The 25246-nt window shown below is 45.0% G+C and overlaps 1 protein-coding gene across 4 annotated transcripts in view; it reads left to right on the forward strand.

Annotated features, from left to right (window-relative positions):
• The window catches only part of LOC109878798 (talin-2), a 140103-nt gene extending 121195 nt beyond the window's left edge, over positions 1-18908 (forward strand). The window contains exons 46-59 of one of the 4 annotated variants that reach the window (XM_031831261.1): positions 1764-1930; positions 9635-9818; positions 10073-10198; positions 10426-10497; positions 11104-11220; positions 11784-11969; positions 12229-12336; positions 12431-12536; positions 12669-12674; positions 13033-13157; positions 14463-14651; positions 14797-14979; positions 15186-15311; positions 15808-18908. In XM_031831261.1, the coding sequence (XP_031687121.1) occupies positions 1764-1930; positions 9635-9818; positions 10073-10198; positions 10426-10497; positions 11104-11220; positions 11784-11969; positions 12229-12336; positions 12431-12536; positions 12669-12674; positions 13033-13157; positions 14463-14651; positions 14797-14979; positions 15186-15311; positions 15808-15936 (1824 nt within the window). In that variant the 3' untranslated portion in view covers positions 15937-18908. The remainder of the gene's footprint in view (positions 1-1763; positions 1931-9634; positions 9819-10072; positions 10199-10425; positions 10498-11103; positions 11221-11783; positions 11970-12228; positions 12337-12430; positions 12537-12668; positions 12675-13032; positions 13158-14462; positions 14652-14796; positions 14980-15185; positions 15312-15807) is intronic. The other 3 variants (XM_031831262.1, XM_031831264.1, XM_031831265.1) reach the window with 3 other exon arrangements.
• The last annotated feature ends 6338 nt before the right edge of the window (positions 18909-25246 follow it).

The following is a 25246-nucleotide window of genomic DNA, read 5'->3' on the forward strand; positions in this document are numbered from 1 at the left end:
TCTCACTGCCGGTCGCTCTCTCTCACTGCCGGTCGCTCTCTCTCACTGCGGTCGCTCTCTCTCACTGCCGGTCGCTCTCTCTCACTGCCGGTCGCTCTCTCTCACTGCCGGTCGCTCTCTCTCACTGTCGCTCGCTCTCTCTCACTGTCGCTCGCTCTCTCTCACTGTCGCTCGCTCGCTCTCACTGTCGCTCGCTCGCTATCTCTCTGTCGGTCGCTCGCTCTCTCGCTCTCTCTCTGTCGGTCGCTCGCTCTCTCGCTCTCTCTCTGTCGGTCGCTCGCTCTCTCGCTCTCTCTCTGTCGGTCGGTCGCTCGCTCTCTCTCTGTCGGTCGCTTGCCCGCTCTCTCTCGCTCGCTCGCTCTCTCTCTGTCTGTCTGTCGGTCGCTCGCTCTCTCTCGCTCTCTCTCTCTCTCTGTCGGTCGCTCGCTCTCGCTCTCTCTCTCTCTCTCTGTCGGTCGCTCGCTCTTTCTCGCTCTCTCTGTCGGTCGCTCACTCGCTCTCTCTCTCGCTCTCTCTCTCTCTGTCTGTCGGTCGCTCGCTCTCTCTCTGTCGGTCGGTCGGTCGCTCTCTCTCTGTCGGTCGCTCGCTCTCTCTCTCTCTCTCTGTCGGTCGGTCGCTCTCTCTGTCGGTCGCTCTCTCTCTCTCTGTCGGTCGCTCTCTCTCTCTCTGTCGCTCTCTCTCTCTCTCTCTGTCGCTCTCTCTCTCTGTCGCTCTCTCTCTCTGTCTGTCGCTCTCTCTCTCTGTCGGTCGCTCTCTCTCTCTGTCGGTCGCTCTCTCTCTCTGTCGGTCGCTCTCTCTCTCTGTCGGTCGCTCTCTCTCTCTGTCGGTCGCTCTCTCTCACTGTCGGTCGCTCTCTCTTACTGTCGGTCGCTCTCTCTCACTGTCGGTCTCTCTCTCACTATCTCTCTCTGTCGCTCGCTCTCTCTCTGTCGCTCGCTCTCTCTCTGTCGGTCGCTCGCTCTCTCTCTGTCGGTCGCTCGCTCTCTCTCTGTCGGTCGCTCGCTCGCTCTCTCTCTGTCGGTCGCTCGCTCGCTCTCTCTTACTGTCGGTCGCTCTCTCTCACTGTCGGTCTCTCTCTCACTATCTCTCTCTGTCGCTCGCTCTCTCTCTGTCGCTCGCTCGCTCTCTCTCTGTCGGTCGCTCGCTCTCTCTCTGTCGGTCGCTCGCTCTCTCTCTGTCGGTCGCTCGCTCTCTCTCTGTCGGTCGCTCGCTCTCTCTCTGTCGGTCGCTCGCTCTCTCTCTGTCGGTCGCTCGCTCTCTCTGTCGCTCTCTCTCTCTCTGTCGCTCGCTCTCTCTCTGTCGCTCGCTCTCTCTCTCTCTCTCGCTCTCTCTCTCGCGCTCTCGCTCTGTCGCCCTCTCTCGCTCTGTTTGGCGCTCTCTCTCGCTCTGTCTGCCGCTCGCTCTCTCTGATTTGCCAGATATTCTCTCAGCTGAGTAGGTAGCAGAGGAAATAAGCGTGCCATGTAGCTGTCATTTTGACTGGACGGGTTCTCTAGTCCCTATGGTCTGCATCTGATATGGATAGACATTAGACCAACACATCAATACATCTGAGAGCACTGCAGTGAAAGAAAACAAAAGGACACAAGAAAACACACCGACAGTCACTCCAACTCCCTTTCTCTGATCTAGCCCCAGTGTCAATGGAGGCTGTGATCTGTGATTGTTGGTTTGTGGCTCCTACAGGAGTCCTCAGTGTGTGTTGTCTCTGCTTGTGTCTCTCTGGATGTATCAAACTGAGCAGCTTGACTGTGTCTGTCCAGGTGTCGATGGTGCTGTCGGCCCTACAGGCTGGTAATAAGGGCACTCAGGCCTGCATCACAGCTGCCAGTGCTGTCTCTGGCATCATCGCTGAACTGGACACCACCATCATGTTCGCCTCCGCTGGCACACTCAACGCAGAGAATGACGAGTCCTTCGCTGACCACAGGTGTGTGTCACTACAAGAATAGTAATGAAACAAAACTTTGAATAACTGGGGACATTTTGTTAGTCCCCACAAGGTCATGTGCTATTTCTAGGGGGTTTAGAGTTATAATTAGTGTTAGGGTTAGAATTACATTAAGGATTAGGAGCTAGGGATAAGTTTAGGGTTAGGAGCTAGGGTTAGGAGCTAGGGTTAGGAGTTAGGTTTAGGAGCTAGGTTTAGGAGCTAGGGTTAGGAGCTAGGGTTAGGGTTAGGAGCCTGGGTTAGGAGCTAGGGTTAGGGTTAGGAGCTAGGGTTAGGTTTAGGGTTAGGAGCCTGGGTTTGGTTTAGGATTAGGAGCTAGGGTTAGGTTTAGGGTTAGGCGCTAGGGTTAGTGCTCGGGTTAGTTTTAGGGTTAAAGTTAGGTTTTTGGGTTTGGGTAAGACAAACCATCAAACAGGCAATGCGTCAATACAGAACTAAGATGATGATTACCAGGACTTGAACTCAAAACATGTGCGGACCAACTGGCAAGTGTCTTCATTGACATTTTCAACCTCTCCCTGACCGAGTCTGTAATACCTACATGTTTCAAACAGACCACCATAGTCCCTGTGCCCAAGATAGTGAAGGTAACATGCCTAAATGATTTTAAAGGCTGGTCATAGCTCACATCAACACCATCATGCCAGAAACCCTAGACCCACTCCAATTCGCATACCACCCCCAACAGATCCACAGATGACTCAATCTCAATCGCACTCCACACTGCCCTTTCCCACCTGGATAAAAGGAACACCTATGTGAGAATGCTGTTCATTGACTACAGCTCAGCGTTCAACACCATAGTGCCCACTAAGCTCATCACTAAGCTAAGGACCCTGGGACTAAACACCTCCCTCTGCAACTGGATCCTGGACTTTCTGACGATGACCCTCAGGGGTGAGTCCTCCTGTACTCCCTGTTCACCCACGACTGCATGGCCACGCATGACTCCAACACCATCATTACGTTTGCTGATGACACAACAGTGGTAGGCCTGACCACCGACAACAATGAGACAGCATATATGGAGGAGTTTAGAGACCTGGCAGTGTGATGTCAGGACAACAACCTCTCAATGTGACAATGTGAACAAGACAAAGGAGTTGACCGTGGACTATAGGAAAAGGAGGGCTGAACAGGCCCGCATTAACATCGACGGGGCTGTAGTGGAGCGGGTCGAGAGTTTAATTTTCCTTGGTGTCCAGATCACCAACAAACTATCATGGTCCAAACTCAACAAGACAGTTCTGAAGAGGGCAAGACAAAGCCTTTCCCCCTCAGGACACTTAAAAGATTTGTCATGGTTCCCCAGATCCTCAAATGTCTACAGCTGCATCCTCACCGGTTGCATCACTGTATGGCAACTGCTCGGCATCTGACCGGAAGGCGCTACAGAAGGTAGTACGTACGGCCAGATAAATCTCTATGGCCAAGCTTCCTGACATCGGAAACTATATACAGTGGGGCAAAAAGTATTTAGTCAGCCACCAATTGTCGAAGTTCTCCCACTTAAAAAGATGAGAGGCCTGTAATTTTCATCACACTTCAACTATGACAGACAAAATGAGAAAAAAAATCCTGAAAATCACATTGTAGGATTTTTTATGAATTTATTTGTAAATTATGGTGGAAAATAAGTATTTGGTCAATAACAAAAGTGTATCTCAATACTTTATTATATACCCTTTGTTGGCAATGACAGAGGTCAAACGGTTTCTGTCTTCACAAGGTTTTCACACACTGTTGCTGGTATTTTGGCCCATTCCTCCATGCAGATCTCCTCTAGAGCAGTGATGTTTTGGGGCTGTTGCTGGGCAACACAGACTTTCAACTCCCTCCAAAGATTTTCTATGGGGTTGAGATCTGGAGACTGGCTAGGCCACTCCAGGACCTTGAAATGCTTCTTACGAAGCCACTCCTTCGTTGCCCGGGCGGTGTGTTTGGGATCATTGTCATGCTGAAAGACCCAGCCACGTTTCATCTTCAATGCCCTTGCTGATGGAAGGAGGTTTTCACTCAAAATCTCACGATACATGGCCCCATTCATTCTTTCCTTTACACGGATCAGTTGTCCTGGTCCCTTTGCAGAAAAACAGCCCCAAAGCATGATGTTTCCACCCCCATGCTTCACAGTAGGTATGGTGTTCTTTGGATGCAACTCAGCATTCTTTGTCCTCCAAACATGTCGAGTTGAGTTTTTACCAAAAAGTTATATTTCGGTTTCATCTGACCATATGACATTCTCCCAATCTTCTTCTGGATCATCCAAATGCTCACTAGCAAACTTCAGACGGGCCTGGACATGTACTGGCTTAAGCAGGGGGACACGTCTGGAACTGCAGGATTTGAGTTACTGATGGTAGGCTTTGTTACTTTCGTCCCAGCTCTCTGCAGGTCATTCACTAGGTCCCCTCGTGTGGTTCTGGGATTTTTGTGATCATTTTGACCCCACGGGGTGAGATCTTGCATGGAGCCCCAGATCGAGGGAGATTATCAGTGGTCTTGTATGTCTTCCATTTCCTAATAATTGCTCCCACAGTTGATTTCTTCAAACCAAGCTGCTTACCTATTGCAGATTCAGTCTTCCCAGCCTGGTGCAGGTCTACAATTTTGTTTCTGGTGTCCTTTGACAGCTCTTTGGTCTTGGCCATAGTGGAGTTTGGAGTGTGACTGTTTGAGGTTGTGGACAGGTGTCTTTTATACTGATAACAAGTTCAAACAGGTGCCATTAATACAAGTAACGAGTGGAGGACAGAGGAGCCTCTTAAAGAAGAGCAAGACAGGTATGTGAGAGCCAGAAATCTTGCTTGTTTGTAGGTGACCAAATACTTATTTTCCACCATAATTTGCAAATAAATTCATATTAAATCCTACAATGTGATTTTCTGCATTTTTTTCTCATTTTGTCTGTCATAGTTGAAGTGTACCTATGATGAAAATTACAGGCCTCATCTTTTTAAGTGTCAGAACTTGCACAATTGGTGGCTGACTAAATACTTTTTTGCCCCACTGTACTTGGTGGGGTCAGAAGAAGGCCCAAAGAATTTTCAGACTCCGGGCAACCAAGTCATGAACTGTTCTCTCTGCTTCCGCTGCAAGCGGTACCGGTTCGCCAAGTCTTGGACCAAAAGGCTTCTTAACAGCTTCTACCCACAAGCCATAAGACTGCTGAACAACTAAACTAATCGAATGGCCACCCAGACTATTTACATTGAGTACGGGTTAGGTTTAGGATTAGGGGTTAGGGAAAATAAGAGTTTGAATGGGACTGAATTGTGTCCCCCCACAAGGTTGTGTGTGTGTGTGTGTGTGTGACAGAGACAGCTGGAATCAGGTCTTAGGCCAGGGGTGTCAAACTCATTCCACGGAGTCTGAGTGTCTGCGGTTTTTTGTGTTTTCCTTTCAATTAAGACCTAGACAACCAGGTGAGGGGAGTTCCTTACTCATCAGTGACCTTAATTAATCAATCAAGTACAAAAGTGGAGGGAAAACCTGCAGACACTTGGCCCTTTGTGGAATGAGTTTGACACGTGCCTTAGGCCAACCTCCACCCCTGCACGCAGTAACAGGAAGACATATAGCCTAGTGATCAGGCAGGAGGAAGTGTCTGGACTGGAGTCACACTACAAATCATTCAGACTGGGAGGAGAGGAAGTCGCTCAGTACTTCAGACCAAACACTTCTATTAAACACTTCAGACGTACTGTACCTTACCTGACCCCTGCCTCTGCAGATGCTCTGACAAAGATCAACCTTTGATATGGAAATCTCTGAAGGTTGAATGATGTCGTCTTTTAAACACTAGAACCGCTTGGCATCTATGGACCACCCTTCAAGCTAATGAGCAGTCATTTTGACTGCAACATTCTAACAGTGTAATTAATATATTTCATGTTATAGCAAAAATGATCATTTGGTTGTGTTAATGAAGGCCTTGGGTAACACGATGATCTGATTTGTATTTGATTTCAAATTACACAGCATTTTCCTTTACTGTGATGCTCAAGCACAAAAATTTTTGATACATTTTATTTGTTTAGTGCTTTGTTACATCTATGAAACAGAAAGCATATGCTTAGGAGCATGACAACAGCTTCTTTTTAGAAAGACAAAAGAAAATACCCCAACCACCAAGAAGTAGGGTCAAAAGACGCACGATCAAATGATGACAACATCAGTAGCCTGAACATCATTAGAAGTAGGGTCAAAAGACACATGATCAAATGATGACAACATCAGTAGCCTGAACATCATTAGATGTAGGGTCAAAAGACACACGGTCAAATGATGACAACATCAGTAGTCTGAACATCATTAGAAGTAGGGTCAAAAGACACACGGTCAAATGATGACAACATCAGTAGCCTGAACATCATTAGAAGTAGGGTCAAAAGACACATGATCAAATGATGACAACATCAGTAGCCTGAACATCATTAGAAGTAGGGTCAAAAGACACACGGTCAAATGATGACAACATCAGTAGTCTGAACATCATTAGAAGTAGGGTCAAAAGACACACGGTCAAATGATGACAACATCAGTAGCCTGAACATCATTAGAAGTAGGGTCAAAAGACACATGATCAAATGATGACAACATCAGTAGTCTGAACATCATTAGAAGTAGGGTCAAAAGACACATGGTCAAATGATGACAACATCAGTAGCCTGAACATCATTAGAAGTAGGGTCAAAAGACACATGGTCAAATGATGACAACATCAGTAGCTTGAACATCATTAGAAGTAGGGTCAAAAGACACATGGTCAAATGATGACAACATCAGTAGCCTGAACATCATTATAGGCACCAAGTGGTCTTGATAAATAGTGAAACTTGGCACAACAGCAATAATGACATTACAATTAATATATGTTAATATGACAGTAGTCAAAAATAAACAATTGTCAGCTCGTACTTCATCAGTTGGGTTTCATTTAGCTATTATCCCTTGTCCTAACAGTTGACATAATGTTTTAAACTTTCACTTGCTTGACACACTTGGACTACCTGACATGATGACTCCTTGCTGTCCCCAGTCCATCTGACTGTGCTGCTGCTCCAGTTTCAACTGTTCTGCCTTATTATTATACGACGATGCTGGTCATTTATGAACATTTGAACATCTTGGCCATGTTCTGTTATAATCTCCACCCGGCACAGCCAGAAGAGGACTGGCCACCCCACATAGCCTGGTTCCTCTCTAGGTTTCTTCCTAGGTTTTGGCCTTTCTAGGGAGTTTTTCCTAGCCATCGTGCTTCTACACCTGCATTGCTTGCTGTTTGGGGTTTTAGGCTGGGTTTCTGTACAGCACTTTGAGATATCAGCTGATGTACGAAGGGCTATATAAATAAATTTGATTTGATTTGACATACCTTTGTTTGGTTGTAGTGCGTAATAGTATCCGGTTTTCTCTTGCTTGTGTCCTGTTGTCTTGTCATTCCTCAGCACTGTTGTTGAGTACAAAAGCTGTGCAGGTTTCTTATTTTGCGCAGAGGCAGGGTGCTCCCATATCTGTTTGTTCATGGTGCCTGCCATACTTGTTTTCTTTGCAAGCAACTTATTCGCCAATGACAGTGAAGTGAAGTAATTGTCTATGGTGACAGTTCTCCCCTTGCTAACGTAAGGTTCCACAAGCCTCATCACCACATTCTCTGAAACTTGTGCCTGCTGTGAGATGTGGATATTTTCCCAGAGATTGAAAGCTGTTACAATTACCTCTCACTGTGTAGCGTCCAAGTTGTCCAGAGTAGTCTCATAAGACTGGTTGGATTTGTTTTGCTGATATAGGGAACATACCATTTTGAGATGATGATGATGATTAGAATGGATCAATACAATAGAATGGCCCTCCCTGTTCTTCATTCACAATTGGTGATTACATTAGTAAACTTCTTTCGTTTCCCCTCGGTCATCAACTCACCCCTTTTCCACATCATACTTTACTTAATTTATTTCATCTGTTGTGTGTGTGAAATTAGTTTAGGTGTAGTTTAGGTTCAGTTTCAACTTAGGACTCCACTTTCAACTGTCGGAAGAAGGAGCAGAGCAGGCCCTACTGTTGGGAGGAGGAGCAGAGCAGGCCCTACTGTTGGGAGGAGGAGCAAAGCAGGCCCTACTGTTGGGAGGAGGAGCAGAGCAGGCCCTACTGTTGGGAGTAGGAGCAGAGCAGGCCCTACTGTTGGGAGGAGGAGCAGAGCAGGCCCTACTGTTGGGAAGAGGAGCAGAGCAGGCCCTACTGTTGGGAGGAGGAGCAGAGCAGGTCCTACTGTTGGGAGGAGGAGCAGAGAAGGCCCTACTGTTGGGAGAAGGAGCAGAGCAGGCCCTCATGTTGGGAGGAGGAGCAGAGCAGGCCCTACTGTTGGGAGGAGGGGCAGAGCAGGCCCTCATGTTGGGAGGAGGAGCAGAGAAGGCCCTCATGTTGGGAGGAGGAGAAGAGAAGGCCCTCATGTTGGGAGGAGGAGCAGAGCAGGCCGTACAGTTGGGAGGAGCAGAGCAGGCCGTACAGTTGGGAGGAGGAGCAGAGCAGGCCCTACTGTTGGGAGGAGGAGCAGAGCAGGCCCTACTGTTGGGAGGAGGAGCAGAGCAGGCCGTACTGTTGGGAGGAGGAGCAGAGCAGGTCGTACTGTTGGGAGGAGGGGCAGAGCAGGCCGTATTGTTGGGAGGAGGAGCAGAGAAGGCCCTCATGTTGGGAGGAAGAGCAGAGAAGGCCCTACTGTTGGGAGGAGGAGCAGAGCAGGCCCTACTGTTGGGAGGAGGAGCAGAGCAGGCCCTACTGTTGGGAGGAGGAGCAGAGCAGGCCCTACTGTTGGGAGGAGGAGCAGAGCAGGCCCTACTGTTGGGAGGAGGAGCAGAGCAGGCCCTACTGTTGGGAGGAGGAGCAGAGCAGGCCCTACTGTTGGGAGGAGGAGCAGAGCAGGCCCTACTGTTGGGAGGAGGAGCAGAGCAGGCCCTACTGTTGAGAGGAGGAGCAGAGCAGGCCCTACTGTTGGGAGGAGGAGCAGAGCAGGCCCTACTGTTGGGAGGAGGAGCAGAGCAGGCCCTACTGTTGGGAGGAGGAGCAGAGCAGGCCCTACTGTTGGGAGGAGAAGCAGAGCAGGCCCTACTGTTGGGAGGAGGAGCAGAGCAGGCCCTACTGTTGGGAGGAGGAGCAGAGCAGGCCCTACTGTTGGGAGGAGAAGCAGAGCAGGTCCTACTGTTGGGAGGAGGAGCAGAGCAGGCCCTACTGTTGGGAGCAAGGGGGAAAAAACATTCAAAAAATGACATGCCCTCCTATAACTGGTTAATACACCAGTTCTGTTTGTGATATTAAGATTCTAACAACGGCGGTGTTTTTAGACTTATTTTGGAAAAGCCAGGGAGAGAGTGGGCAACAGTTAATGGCAGAGTAATAAATAAATAAACCAAAAAGCTGTCAAAATGACTGCTTTAGGGTGCTAGTGTTAAGAGCTATCATTTTGAATGTGTTAAAATAGTTTTGACATATCTTTGTGTTGGTGGAGGGTCGTCTCATAGCAGGATGGTATTAATAGGACCATTGGAATAAAATAAAAACCGTAATGTTTAAATGTTTAACCATGGCCCATGGTAACTCCTGTAGAAGTTTAGAGATTTAACCGCCTCCTTCGGTCTCTCTTCATCTGTCCGTCTCTCTCCTCCCTCTCCCCGCACCCCCTCCCAGGGAGAACATATTGAAGACAGCGAAGGCTTTGGTGGAGGACACTAAGATGTTGGTGTCTGGAGCAGCGTCCGGTCAGGACAAACTAGCCCAAGCTGCCCAGTCCTCAGCTAAGACCATCACACAGCTCACTGACGTGGTCAAACTGGGCGCCGCCAGCATCGGCTGTGACGACCCAGAGACACAGGTGACCTATTATTCATTTTAGATTACATCTTCTGTTCCCAGAACATTCCTTAGTGAACGAAATAACTGTACCTTTTTAGACTGTTTTTAATTAATAAAACATAGGCCTACTGCAACTTTCCTTTCAAAGAGACTGCTATTAAAAGTAGGAAGTACTGTAGCTATTTAGGGGGACCTATTGATGTACCCAACCTGGGATGGACTCTACCCCAGGTTGTGTCCTTAATAAGCTGATGATATGTGTGTTCTGTATAGGTGGTTCTGATCAATGCAGTGAAAGACGTGGCCAAGGCCCTGGCTGAGCTCATAGGAGCCACTAAGTGTGCTGCGGGCAAGGCTGCAGATGACCCATCCATGTACCAGCTGAAGAGTGCTGCCAAGGTAGGAGACCCAGTGAGACCCATATTGGACTCTAAGGCCACTGTCTCTAACAGGCATTGTTGCATCATCATCCCTCCTGGCTGTAGCTTTTTATACAGTTATTATACATCTTCTTAACAGAGTGCTTTTTAGTCCGGCACTAGGCTTAATCTGTGTCCGGGAAACCCACCAATTCTGTTTGAACAATGTCTAGTGCTCTGAAATAAAATATTGTAATCTACGCCCAGTTGTCCCCCAGAGACATGGCAGAAGTGAACGGGATGCCTCCTCAGTCTGATATGTGCATAAAGGGTGTTCTGGTGAGCGCTTCCAGTACACCAGATGAAGGCATGCTGTCGTTGTGTGCCATAGCAGCAGATTTCTTCCCCCTCCTTTAGGCCTAGCCATTAATCTAGATCTAAAATCACTGTTAGCCACTACCTACCTATCGCATGCAGTGGAAATGTAGTTTAACAGACTGATGGGCTGTGTCCCAAATGGTATCCTATTCCCTATATAGTGCTCTACTTGGGGCCCTGGTTATAAGTAGTGCACTATATAGGGAATAGGATGCCATTTGGGACTCAGTCATAGTAATCTAGGGCATTCCTTTTAACCTGCTTTTGGACCTTCTCCAAGCCCTGAGGCAGACAGATGATAGATAACAGGTGAAGTTTGGCTTATATTAACTTCAGCTCAAGCTGCAGGGTGGTTCATGTTGATGGCTGTTGTGCTGCCTGCCTTTCAGTTCCATATGGTGTTTATGTACATAATACCAACAGCACACGCAAACTGTCAACAGAAAACTAGGTTCATCTCTCCGCACACCAAAGGCAAGATGTCTCTCTGATGCCCCCAGTGCTGTCTCTCCCACTGACATCCATGGACCTGTCACCCCCATTGTCCCCCCTCTGGTAACCCACCAGGTGATGGTGACCAACGTGACGTCCCTGCTGAAGACGGTGAAGGCTGTGGAGGACGAGGCCACGCGGGGGACCAGAGCCCTGGAGGCCACCATTGAATGTATTAAACAGGAACTCACGGTAAGCAGTCATCTATAAAGTGATTTATTTCATCAATGACTTGATTAGGATAGATGACAATGGACATGTCCTCTCACTTCCGCTTTGTGGCCTAAACGTGTCCTCAAGCTGAGCTGTAAATGCTGTATAAGTTACGTACTATAAAAGCATTGACATATTGAATCATCATCCATAACGGTTTATATACTCGTCACTAGATGAGCTCTGAACTCTAGAACGGCCCAGGCCCTGTGTTTTCCCTGCTATCCTTATCTTTAGTAACTGACAGAGGACCACAGATCTCCATTAGTTTGTGGTTCCAGCTCTAAGCTTTATCAGTATCCCCTCAGGACAGCCTCCTAGTGCAGCTACTACAACTAGAGCTTTGATCAAACACGGCTATTACCATGGGATCAATAAGAGAAACCAGAGTTAAAACTCAACAACCAGTGTTGCCACATTGGGACACAACATTGCTGTTGTGTGTTTGGTCATTATAGGACATAGCCCATTATATGGAGAGCTGTTTGATATATTAAATCAGTGAGGTTTTTAAGAACATATTGAGTGTTGTATTTCTTCAGGTGTTCCAGTCTAAAGACATCCCGGAGAAGTCGACCACGCCTGAAGAGTTCATCCGCATGACCAAGGGCATCACCACGGCAACAGCCAAAGCAGTGGCGGCTGGGAACTCTGCACGACAGGAGGATGTGATCTCCACAGCTAACCTGAGTCGCAAGGCCATCTTCGACATGCTGACCACATGCAAGGTTCTGATCAATACTCCTTACTAGGGAAGATGCCCCCTACCTTCTGTCCCCTACCCTCCTATCCTGTATACTTAAACCCTGACCAGCACGGCCATTTTCAACATGCTGACTATATGCAAGGTTGTGATCATCCCTAGGCCCTAAACCGTGTGGATGTTAGAGGAAGAATAGATATTGATATTACTCCTCATCTCATCAATATTGACCACCTGGAAAGTGGAACATCTGACTCCTAACACTGTGTGTCTGTTTCCCTCAGCAAGCAGCTTACCACCAGGAGGTGAACAAGGACGTACGGAGCAGAGCACTGCTCTACGGGACAGAGTGCACCACAGGTTACATTGACCTACTGGAGCATGTGCTGCTGGTAGGTTGGGTGGGTGTGTCTGTGATTGAGAATAGAGTAATAGTGATGATGGGGTTGTTTTCCTGAACCACCTCTACTCTGTGTGTATCTCCAGGTCCTCCAGGGGCCTACAGCAGAGCAGAAGCAGCAGCTGGTGTTCTACTCTAAACGTGTTGCTGGGGCTGTTACTGAACTCATCCAGACTGCTGAGGCCATGAAAGGTGAGAGGAGACACTTCACTGAACTACTGTACGCCTGGTTCATAATATAGGACAGTAATGATCATTTAGCAGATATACTGTATGTATCCAGAGTGTTCTATTAACAGTCTGTTCCTGCCTTCTTTGCCACAGATGGAGGTAAGTTAAGATGTAACCAGTTGTGATTCAGGGCCGACCTTTGAATTGTCCCTCTTTACAGGCCCGTTAGTCTAACAATATCCCCATTCATCCATCATGCTCTTCATTTTAGTTTCCTTCTCACCATAAAGACATTGTGAAATGCTCATCACCATGTCCATTGCAGTGTGGATGCTCTTCATTTGCGTATTTAATGTCACTGATAAGATGATTGCGATTCAATCTTAAACACACTTAATTTGCTGTGCATGCCGTGTCATGTGGCATTTGTTCTGTCTCTGTGGTCTTCATATTGTGAGGCATGCTCTGTTCATACACTGCTATGTGTGTGGTAACTCACTGTGTGTGTGTGTTTCAGGCACAGAGTGGGTGGACCCAGAGGACCCCACAGTGATAGCAGAGACAGAGCTGTTGGGGGCGGCAGCGTCCATCGAAGCAGCAGCTAAGAAACTGGAGCAGCTGAAACCCAGAGCCAAGCCCAAGGTAGGAGACTACACCACCCACAACGCACCTCACAAGCCACATGGGTATTTTTAACCCCCAATTTCTACACTAATAACATAAATGGGATGCATAAGTTGGAGCAAGAATGACAATCCTGTCAGTAATGTTGTCTTGGTGCTTGTCTCTTTGTTGTTGGTGTGTTTGTCATTATGTAGCTGTCTGTTTAGAGACAGTGTCTCATTAGTTTTGACACTAAGATTCTGTGGTGTTCAGTCGCCGTGAGTCAGTGTTAGATCTATAGGGTGATGCTCTATTCACTATTTGAATGTCTAATACTTGTATTGTCTCTCCTCACATACAGTGAAAGTAGTGGCAACCTCTCTGTCTCTGGATTTATTCATGTTTGTATGCCTGTATGTACACCCGTCTGTATATACTTTGGTATGTCTACCAGTCTATCAGTCTGTCTGTAGCTGATATCATGAACATCGTTCAGGAGGAACCCCCTACTCTATTCTGACCTTCTGCTCACTGCTCCCTCCTCTCTCTCCTTCACTCTTTTCCTCTTTCAATCCCTTTCTCCCTCCCCTTCCTGCTGTCTATGTTTCTAACCCTTCTGTTCCTCCCTTCCTTCTCTCTCCCTCTCTTTCGCTCTCCCTCTCTTTCTCCCTCTCTTTCCCTCTCCCTCTCTTTCACTCTCCCTCTTTCTTTCTCACTCTGTCTCTCCCTCCTTTCTCCCTCTCTCCCTCTCTCTCCCTCCTTTCTTTCTCACTCTCTCTCTCTCTCTCCCTCCTTTCTCCCTCTCTCTCTCCCTTCTTTCTTTCTCCCTCTCTCTCTCTCTCTTCCTCCTCCCTGTCCTGTAGTTCTAGCTGTAGCCCATCTGTCCCTATATACTGTAGAAGTACTACTCTGATCAGAGTATAAACCCTCGAAGCCTTCTCTGCAGGCCTCTGTCTGATATGTTTGATATATTAGGTTGTTATTTAATCCAACTATATATCAAACATATTTCTACAGTGTCCCGCCCTGTCTACAGACTGTGTGTGTGAGGGACTGGTCTAATCTTGGAATGACTTGGCATAGAATAGTTGTAAGTGTTTTGTGTTCTTATTTCGTTTAGTTTTCCCCAAATAACAGATGTTACTGAGAAGTTTCTGTAGTGCAGACAGTACGGATTTGTAAATAAATCTGTCAGTGAACTATTTTGAAATTGAAAGACTTGAACAGCTATACTCTAAAACTCCAACATCAAAACCATTACGTTTGCCATGTAATATGATTGCTGCCTATCTTTGTCTCGTCCTGTGAGACGTCTGAGTTGTGACTGTCTCGTCTCCCCTTCAGCAAGCAGATGAAACGCTGGACTTTGAGGAGCAGATCCTGGAAGCAGCTAAGTCCATCGCTGCGGCCACCAGTGCCCTGGTCAAGTCTGCCTCAGCTGCCCAGAGAGAGCTGGTGGCTCAGGGCAAGGTGGGCTCCATTCCAGCTAATGCAGTGGATGATGGTCAGTGGTCCCAGGGTCTCATCTCAGCGGTACGTACACACAATCTAAATAAAGACTCCAAATAACGTTTATCAGTCCTTTTTCTGGAAGAGCTGGAATGAACACATCATTAATTCTAAGTTATTGCATCTTTGAAATATATATGAACCGTTCTCTCTGTGTTCCCTCCGACAGGCCCGGATGGTAGCAGCAGCCACCAGTAACCTGTGTGAGGCAGCTAATGCCTCGGTCCAGGGCCAAGCCAGCGAGGAGAAGCTGATCTCGTCAGCCAAGCAGGTGGCAGCCTCCACAGCCCAGCTCCTAGTGGCCTGTAAGGTTAAAGCTGACCAGGACTCTGAGGCCATGAGGAGACTGCAGGTACGAGGATGATGAATAACAAATTGCCCCCTGCCTCCTAGGCACTCCTGTAGATCCTACACGTCTATCTAATTGTTTCAGGTCTGGAGGGGTGCCGGGGGAGACGGGGCTCAGTGTAACCCCACAAACACACATCTTGTGATTTGCATTGTGTAATAGTTGTAACATGTTATGTGGTATGATATTGATGGACTGTCCTCCCAAAGGCTGCTGGTAACGCAGTAAAGAGGGCGTCGGACAACCTGGTCCGAGCGGCCCAGAAAGCTGCGTTCCACAAGGCAGACGATGACAACGTGGTGGTCAAGACCAAGTTTGTGGGAGGAATCGCTCAGGTGAGACTTCAGCGCTCTGGCAGACTCCACAGTGACATGTAGACTGTTCAAACCAGATGTACTCTTGTCAAGCCTTTCAGTTCTATAAGTGGAACAACTCCAAGCATTTATCAGGAGCTGACAGCACTGTACACTCTGTTGTATAGGCTGGTTTGAATCAGGTGTTGTGTAGTAACTGGTGCCTGTTCTATCCTAGTGTTAATTAGCTAGGTGTTGTGTAGTAACTGGCGCCTGTTCTATCCTAGTGTTAATTAGCTAGGTGTTGTGTAGTAACTGGTGCCTGTTCTATCCTAGTGTTAATTAGCTAGGTGTTGTGTAGTAACTGGTGCCTGTTCTATCCTAGTGTTAATTAGCTAGGTGTTGTGTAGTAACTGGTGCCTGTTCTATCCTAGTGTTAATTAGCTAGGTGTTGTGTAGTAACTGGCGCCTGTTGTATCCTAGTGTTAATTAGCTAGGTGTTGTGTAGTAACTGGCGCCTGTTGTATCCTGTGTCCAGATCATAGCAGCCCAGGAGGAGATGCTGAGGAAGGAGAGAGAGCTGGAGGAGGCCAGGAAGAAGCTGGCTCAGATCAGACAGCAGCAGTACAAGTTCTTACCCAGTGAACTACGAGAGGACGAGAACTGAGCTATACCCTGCTGCATTGCCATGCTGCCGCTGCCTGTGTGTATTGAGTGCATTTGTACCTGTGTGTCTATATGTAGTATGTTACCACACACACGAGCGGTGGCCCAAATTGACTTTCCTAATGTGCAACAACGTTAAGTTGGCCTTTAAATGTGCCCACACAAACAGTGGGGTCAAGCCCAGAATGGGACATGGATAGCCACTGTCTACTACACCTGCAGGGGTCTTTAACTACCAGGAGTTGTCTACTACCACTATGACTTGGCTTGTAACGGTCTATTACTCTGCATTACCTGCCAGTTAACCTACACCGGAAAAAAGAATTCTCTAGAAGCAATGGATTTGTAACAGGTGAACAAGCTGAAAAATGTGCATCATAAAAGTTTGAATGTTTTTCTCTATGGAGCTATACATTTGATGTCATTAGATACTAGTGTTGACATTGAATCTCCAAACTAAGGGGAAATTTCTAGATGTTAGCATGGTCTTAACCTTTTGGCCGGACTTTCTTTCATAAAGGAAGAAGAGTGTGATATGTTAGGTGCATACACTACATTAGGCATTTACAGATACATTGCTATTCATTTCCTTTTTTTATGAGACAAGTGAGAAATTATAGCATTTCCTAGATATTACTAGTGTTTGAAATTCCACACTTGGGTGATTTGACACATATGTCACCTTGTTGTCTATAAATATATCTCCTCCTTGTCAGACAGCAAGTAATTCAGACAGTTGAGGTATTTGGAGCATATTGAAGAATAGCTTATGGATCTTATTTCATGGAACCATTTTTGTCACATTGACCGTTCGGCGTGCGTAGACACTTTTTAAATCCTTGTTTAGATGTGCTCTTGACACTGAAGATTGGAATGTGCCTAGTGTTGATAAATGCTTTAAATTTGCTTCTAATTGCTCGAGACCTCTTTACAACAACCTCTTATGATCCATTATAATCTAGTACTTTATTATTTCTGTGATTTGGAGGCGAAGTTACTACAGAATAACATTTTTAGCAAGTTAAGATACTCTGACATTTACAGTAAGCTTAACTAGTCTCATCCCTTCCACTACTACAGATCTCCTAGCCCTGCATAACCTGGACTGTGGACAGTCAGTTAACTGGCTTCCTTCTACTATTCTCATTAGTTTACAGTTGATATTGAGCCATACAGCTGGAACTGATGTTCATGAAGCAATACTATGAAGGCGCTGTAGGGGGCAGTGTTGGTGTCCTCACAGCCTCCTGACATGCAATGTAATGAAATGCCCTCTTGCTTGATCTTTTCAAACCTCAAACACTACAAACACTGCACCTCTGAAAACCGTTCAGATACTCTAAGAAAAAGTACTAATGTAGGAAAGAATTGCTGGTCTTGAAAATGTATTATGATTTAAGTAGGAGTTTTTTAAAAACATCCAGGCAATCTGATAAAATATTCTCATTGATAAAGCGTGATTTCTCTACAACTCATAATGCAAGCTGAAATGGACGGCTCTGATATTGTAACACCCCAGACCTCTTGAATGAATGTGAAGTGGTAAATCTTTGTTGACTATACACAATGTACTGTGCTTCTGATGGTTACCCCTGCTGTCTTACACGGGGCAGAGTCCCCCATCCCTCCATAGGGGCCTGTTGGACCACTACAGTGGATCACGTCCTGTTGTTGTTCACCTGTTGAATCCGTCTCACTCTTACTCTAATGGTGCTTTGTGTAACTGTAGTGGGAAGTGCTACTATTGCACTATATTTACCTTCTGTTTGCCAGGCTTGTGTTCATTATGCACCGAAAGGAGGAAATCGGAGGAGGGATTACCTAGAATTGTCCAATAGAACAACAAAGAAATCCTAATGAACACAACCCAGGTTTGGTTCTAGCGTTTGGTTTTACTAGTTTTATGGACAGTCGGTGAGTGTGAAGTTAGCAAACAAATCATTATTGTGGGGTAAAGATCTGTCAGTCATATGCATGGCTTCTGGGTTCTATTATTTTTGTAACAGAAAATACATCTACACGACGCACTGAATGGTATTGGTATTCTGAACTGCACATAAGGACAATAACCCCTAACAAACTGCAAATGGTCCATGTTAAACACGTTTTACTCCGTATTGATGTGTAACAGTAGGCTCTACAGTTCAAACGCTGGTACAGTTCTGTCAGAGTTCACGCATCTGGCCGTTGTAGTATTATGTCATTAGTGCCTTAGTCTCTAGATCATACAGCGTCTGGTCTGCTTGTGACAACTTATCTAGCTGGATAAAGGAGTGTGGTCAGTATCAATGAGTAGGGCCTTGAGTTGTTCCTGTCATAGCCTATTACCAATACTTTTAGGTCCCATAGAGATGAAAAACACGGCCTCACAGGTACTACTGCGTTGTCCTATAAACTGTACCTCTGTCCCAATCTTTCTGCCTGATGCACCCATGGCCTTGAGGGCAGAGACGAATGTGTCGCTGTGTAAAAAGTACCATCACTATATGTATATGATATATATGAAGACAACACATTTTTGTACTGCATTCCATGGGCATGTATCAAGATGCTTCTGAACTCTATGTATGACAGAATGGAGTCTGTCATTCGGTTATTGTATGTTACAAGTAAATCATAGGATTCACACACTCCGGACAATAGGTCTGTACTCTGCTGTCTCACAACTTTTATGGATAGATGTTTTTTCTCTCTCTTTTAAGCCACGAGTAATTGTTGTTTTAAGGATAAATGTGATAAGGATATTAAGATGTATAGCTGTCACTGTTAATGTAGTGTGACACATTTCAATGGTAGGGAGAAACTGTTCATACCTGTGTGTTTGTCCCATAATGAATTCAATGATAATTAAAGTGCAGTTCTATAAGAAAGATAGATATGAAGTGACAATGACCTACAGTATGGAAACTATTTATCTGGCCACAAGAAAACAGATTTTTTTGTATTCACTGAAAATAAATGGTTTCAAAGTAATATGGCCTGCAGAATTGTGTTTTTACCTGTCTTGTTTTTACTTGTCTTGTTTTTACCTGTCTTGTTTTTGTTGTCTTGTTGAATACAGGAGTATGATCATGAATGGACAGGCTAACATTGTGTCTGATTCCAGCAGCCTTCTCCTAGACTAATCTACATTCTCAGGTTCAGGCCATTGTGCCAGCTGGAAATGAAGCCACAGATGACTGAGAAGTTGTTTAAAGATGAGGTGAAAGCCTGTGACAGACTAATGACATGTATTCTGTAGTAAAGCTTTAATAATCACAAATCCTAGCATCACATCCTGCACATAAAAACATGCACTACTAGTGCAATAACAGAACATGATCCTGTGGTTTGAAGAGACCTACTGCTCTAGAGGTGAATTTTTCAGGCAGGGTCCCTTTAAGCAGCTCCTCTGTCAGTGAAGGTAGATGGTATTTCTGAGTCAGCAGTGAGCCTTGTGCTATATTTAGCTGGGGTTGGTTAGAGCTGAGACTGAGATTAGGTACTAATTCTGGCCCGCTCTAAAATCTGAGGGAGGTGATTTGTAAATTACACTGGCACAGTGTACACGGGGCAGAGTCCCCATCCCTCCATAGGAGCCTGTTGGATAATACCCATAATTCTTGGAAGGGTGAATCGCAATACCATAATCACTGATCTCAAGGTGCTGGACAGGTGAAAGCAAAATGGCACCCATCCGATTCTTTAAGTCTGTGAAGTAGGACAATCTACTGGTTCACAATTGGAGTTCTGTAGCCCCATAAAATACAAGCTTTATATGGTCATGTCTCGCGGGGCCGCCCTTACAAATCTTGTCTTGTTGACACGTGAGAAGCCTGGGCTATATGTGGTTCAATGTGTTCCCTTCAATCAGTTTTGAAAGGTAACTTCTCTGTTCGAACATATTGGGAAGTAAAAGACAAGAAGAGTGTAGGTGCTTTTTTTGAAAAGTATAGTGCCACATGTCACAATAAAACTTCCTGAATCAACTGTTGTCTTTTGTCTGAGGCAAACTAACTCTTAGAATCCTCCCACCCTCCAACCTCGACTCTTTGGCATACATGCTGCCACAGAGGGAAAATGAGACACCAATGACATGAAGTTCCCAGACCAGCTGCAGTCACCCTTTTGAATGCTGCACCAAGAGCTACACATATACATCACACATGGATGTTATCTGTGGGTGGGTGACCTCAGAGGTAGCAAGGTTCTGCTCCGCCCAAACCACATTGTAAATGAGATGGGTAGCTGTTGTCAAGCAATCGTTTAGCGTGTCGGTCTCTGTCTTTCCAAGCATCCACATGGTGTGAAAATGAACAGGAATTGTTCAACTATCCTTGACATTGTGAAGATGAAATCATCTGCCTTTCTCAAAGTTCTTAAACTACATTGAAATGCGGGGGTTCGAAGAAAACCTCTCTGCAACCCATGTGTTACAATACAGGAGCATATGGAAACCTTTGGAAGGAATACAATTTAGCTATTGATCCCATTGTGGAATTGTACTACTCTGAGAATGTAGACAGTCTACTGCATTTCAAGCCCCATTTCACCTGACCCATTGTGCTATTTTCTTTAAAATACCAGAAAGTCCTGGTTAATGAAGAGGACTGCCAGAGGTCTGTAGGGTTCACATAGTTATTACCAGAGACCATTACACTGACACTCTCACCCACGACCACGTTACAACCGACCGCATTACAGGACGCATACTTCCCACCAGCCTGAGAATTCTGGGAATACTCTACACACCCCAATGCTATTGTCAGACCAGTGGTGTGGGATTGAGGGGTATACTGTTATGATGGGCTTAGAGACATCAAGGAAGCACATGTATTACATGACTGACAGAGATACAGTAAGTTTTATGTTATCCCAAGTTCCCAGCAATGGAAAGCCATAGAATCATAGGATCAGATACTTCAGTAGTAAAGGGGTTTATCACTTCCCCAGTAAGAATACCTAAATAGAATTGACACAGTTAAGTTAACTCTGTGTACATTTAATTCCATGTAGTTTGTTTTGGCCCAGCCTGGTCCCTGAGCTATTTTGGAGTTGACTATACAGCACAAACAGATCTGGGACCAGGATTTCAGAGTCCCTAGATGCTTGGATAGACTTTCTAAAGCATTATGATGAGTTGGCCAGGTACTGTGTTTATGTATCTGTGTCTAGTATCTGTCTCCATTAGCCCCAAAGGTCCTGGGAAAGCATGGCTTCTGCTCTGAGCCTCTCTGAACTCTGTATGAGCGGTCTATGTGGTCTTTGATCTGTGTTTATGAGCGGCATGCTGTGCCTAGCAGCAGTTGGACAAAAACCAGGCTAACAAGAGAATGACAGCTGCCTGTGTAGTGCCTGCCATAACATGAGATGGGCAGACACCCCAGGGAGAACATTAGTGATCACTGCAAACTATTCATCTAATGCTTTAGTCTGCTTCAAAGTACATACAGTGCCTTCAGAAAGTATTCATACTCCTTGACTTATTCCACATTTTGTTATGTCAGTCTTACTTTCTAAATGGATTCATTTTCTCACCCATCTATACACAATAACCCGCAAAGTGAAAACATGTTTTTAGAAATGATTGCAAATGTATTGAAAATTAAATGAAAGTATTCACACTACTCAGTCAATACTTTGTAGAAGCACCTTTGACAGTGATTACAGCTGTGAGTCTTTCTGGGTAAGTCTCTAAGAGCTTTCCACACTGGGATTGTGCAAAATTTGCACATTATTCTATTAAAAATTCTAGGATTCCACCAGGATTTTTCCTCAAGGATTTGTCCTGTGCTTAGCTCCATTCTATTACTTCTTTATCCTGAAAAACTCCCCAGTCCTTAAAGATGACAAGAATTCCCATAACATGATGCAGCCACCACTATGTTTGAAAATATAGAGAGTGGTACTCAGTAATGTGTTCTATTGGATTTGCACCAAACAACACTTTGTATTCAGGACAAAAAGATAATTGCTTTGCCACATTTTTGCAGTATTACTTTAGTGCCTCGTTGCAAACAGGTCTTTTGTAATATTGTTTTGGAGTAACTACAATGTTATTGATCAATCCTCAGTTTTCTCTGTAACTGTTTTAAAGTCACCATTGGTAAAATACCTGAGCGGTTTCCTAAACTAACAAGATTATATATTATTATATATATATTATATATTATACAGTTGATTAACAAATGTGCACGACAGTATTCATACCTTGGTTTTTGTGGTAAATGTGAATAAAAAACTGTTCACTTTTGACAATGGTTTTTATACACATCCAGTTGATGTTGGAAGTTTACATACACTTAGGTTGGAGTCATTAAAACTCATTTTTCATCCACTCCACACATTTCTTGTTAACAAACTATAGTTTTGGCAAGTCGGTTAGGACATCTACTTTGTGCATGATACAAGTAATTTTCCCAACAATTGTTTACAGACAGATTCTTTCACTTATATTTCACTGTATCACAATTCCAGTGGGTCAGAAGTTTACATACACTGTTGATTGTGCCTTTAAACAGCTTGGAAAATTCCATAAAATTATGTAATGACTTTAGAAGCTTCTGATGGGCTAATTGACATCATTTGAGTCAATTGGAGGTGTACCTGTGGATGTATTTCAAGGCCTACCTTCAAACTCAGTGCCTCTTTGCTTGACATCATGGGAAAATCAAAATAAATCAGCCAAGACCTCAGAAAACAATTGGAGACCTCCACAAGTCTGGTTCGTCCTTGGGAGAAATTTCCAAATGCCTGAAGGTATCACGTTCATCTGTACAAACAATAGTACGCAAGTATAAACACCATGGTACCACGTAGCCGTCATACCGCTCAGGAAGGAGACGCATTCTGTCTCCTAGAGATGAACGTACTTTGGTGGGAAAAGTGCAAATCAATCCCAGAACAACAGCAAAGGACCTTGTGAAGAAGCTGGAGGGAACAGGTACAAAAGGATATATATCCACAGTAAAACGAGTCCTATATCGACATAACCTGAAAGGCCGCTCAGCAAGGAAGAAGCCACTGCTCCAAAACCGCCATAAAAAAAGCCAGACTACGGTTTGCAACTGCACATGGGGAAAAATATCTTACTTTTTGGAGAAATGTCCTCTGGTCTGATGAAACAAAAATAGAACTGTTTGGCCATAATGACCATCGTTGTGTTTGGAGGAATAAGTGAGAGGCTTGTAAGCCAAATAACACCATCCCAACCGTGAAGCATGGGGGTGGCAGCATCATGCTGTGGGGGTACTTTGCTGCAGGAGGGACTGATGCACTTCACAAATAGATGGAATCATGAGGTAGGAAAATTAGATGAATATATTGAAGCAACATCTCAAGACATCAGTCAGGAATTTAAAGCTTAGTCGCAAATGGGTCTTCCAAATGGACAATGACCCCAAGCATACTTCCAAAGTTGTGGCAAAATGGCTTAAGGACAACAAAGTCAAGGTATTGGAGTGGCCATCACAAAGCCCTGACCTCAATCCTGTAGAAAATTTGTGGGCAGAACTGAAAAAGCGTGTGTGAGCAAGGAGGCCGACAAACCTGACTCAGTTACACCAGCTCTGTCAGGAGGAATGGACCAAAATTCACCCAACTTATTGTGGGAAGCTGGTAGAAGGCTACCCAAAATGTTTGATCCAAGTTAAACAATTTAAAGGCAATGCTACCAAATACTAATTGAGTGTATGCAAACTTCTGTGATGAAAGAAATAAAAGATTAAATAAATCATTGTCTCTCCTATTATTCTCACATTTCACATTCTTAAAATAAAGTGGTGATCCTAACTGACCTAAGTCAGGGACTTTTTACTGGAATTAAATGTCAGGGATTGTGAAAAACTGAGTTTAAATGTATTTGAGTTTAAATGTAAGGTGTATGTAAACTTCCGACATCAACTGTATTTGTAGTTGTCCACATAATATAAGTCAGAACCGTCCAGAGTAGTGATGCTATTCGGGCGGGAGGGTGAGGGCAGCAATCGGTTGAAGAGCATGCACTTAGTTTTATTTGCATTTAAAAGCAGTTGGAGGCCTCGGAAGGAGTGTTGTATGGCATTGAAGCTCGTTTGGAGGTTTTTTAGCACAGTGTCCAAAGAAGGGCCAGTTATATACAGAATGGTGTCGTCTGCGTAGAGGTGGATCAGAGAATCACCAGCAGCAAGAGCGACATCATTGATATATACAGAGAAAAGAGTCGGCCTGAGACTTGAACCCTGTGGCACCCCCATAGAGGTCCGGACAACAGGCCCTCCGATTTGACACACTGAACTCTATCTGAGAAGTAGTTGATGAAGCAGGCGAGGCAGTCATTAGAGAAACCAAGGCTGTTGAGTCTGCCGATAAGAATGTGGTGATTGACAGAGTCGAAAGCCTTGGCCAGGTCTATGAAGACGGCTGCACAGTACTGTCTTTTATCGATGCCGGTTATGATATAGTTTAGGACCTTGAGCGTGGCTGGGGTGCACCCATGACCAGCTCGGAAACTAGATTGCATAGTGGAGAAGGTACGGTGGGCCTACATGTGATCTGCATAACATTCATGCGACAAACCAATACCAATTGTACATACCTTTGTGTGCCTCCTCGTCAGTATACCTACAGACACACACAAATAAGTTGGCAGTATAGTCATCTGCCCCTAATGCAGCTATAGCTTTCAACATATTCTTACCTCTTTGTTGATTGACATCCACTGAATTGTGTCTATTTTCTGTTTTAGAACTAATTTTAAAAGCGAGAAGGTGCCAAACACAGCCATTTGCACAAATATGAAAAGATAGATAGTATCACCATAAAACAATATAAATTTAGATCATACAAGGGAGAAACGTTAAATTGAGGAGATCTTCCAAATGTTTAGTTAAGTGCCTGAACCTGCTGTTTTCTCAAATTCAAATCCAAATGTTTCTGTTGGGCAGTTAGGCACCTGCAAGAACCCCCAAGAACTAAGGAGGTTCCTTGATGAACCCCACCTCCTATGGGGTTCTTGGAAGTAACTTTTGGGGGCATTTTTCAGTGCCAATAACCCTAAGGTTCTTCAACGAACTTTGAGGAGCTTAGAAGAATCCTTGTTGAAGCCTTATGTACAGTATGTAACAGGTACAACTTGTGCAAACAAGACGTTCCTAAAAATACCCCTCAAGAAAACATGGGAGGAACAGAGAGGACAATAAGAAGAGGTTATTTGAGTAGATGTCACTGAGCCAACCCAGGATATGGTGATATAAAGATGTCATTGTTTGTGTTGTTGTTCTGTTCTTCTCCTTTATGGGGTATAGGCCTACAACAGCAGTACCTTTCACACACATATCACCTAAAGTTTAAAC

The sequence above is a fragment of the Oncorhynchus kisutch genome, linkage group LG8 (assembly GCF_002021735.2).
Source record: "Oncorhynchus kisutch isolate 150728-3 linkage group LG8, Okis_V2, whole genome shotgun sequence".
Lineage (NCBI taxonomy): Eukaryota > Metazoa > Chordata > Actinopteri > Salmoniformes > Salmonidae > Oncorhynchus > Oncorhynchus kisutch.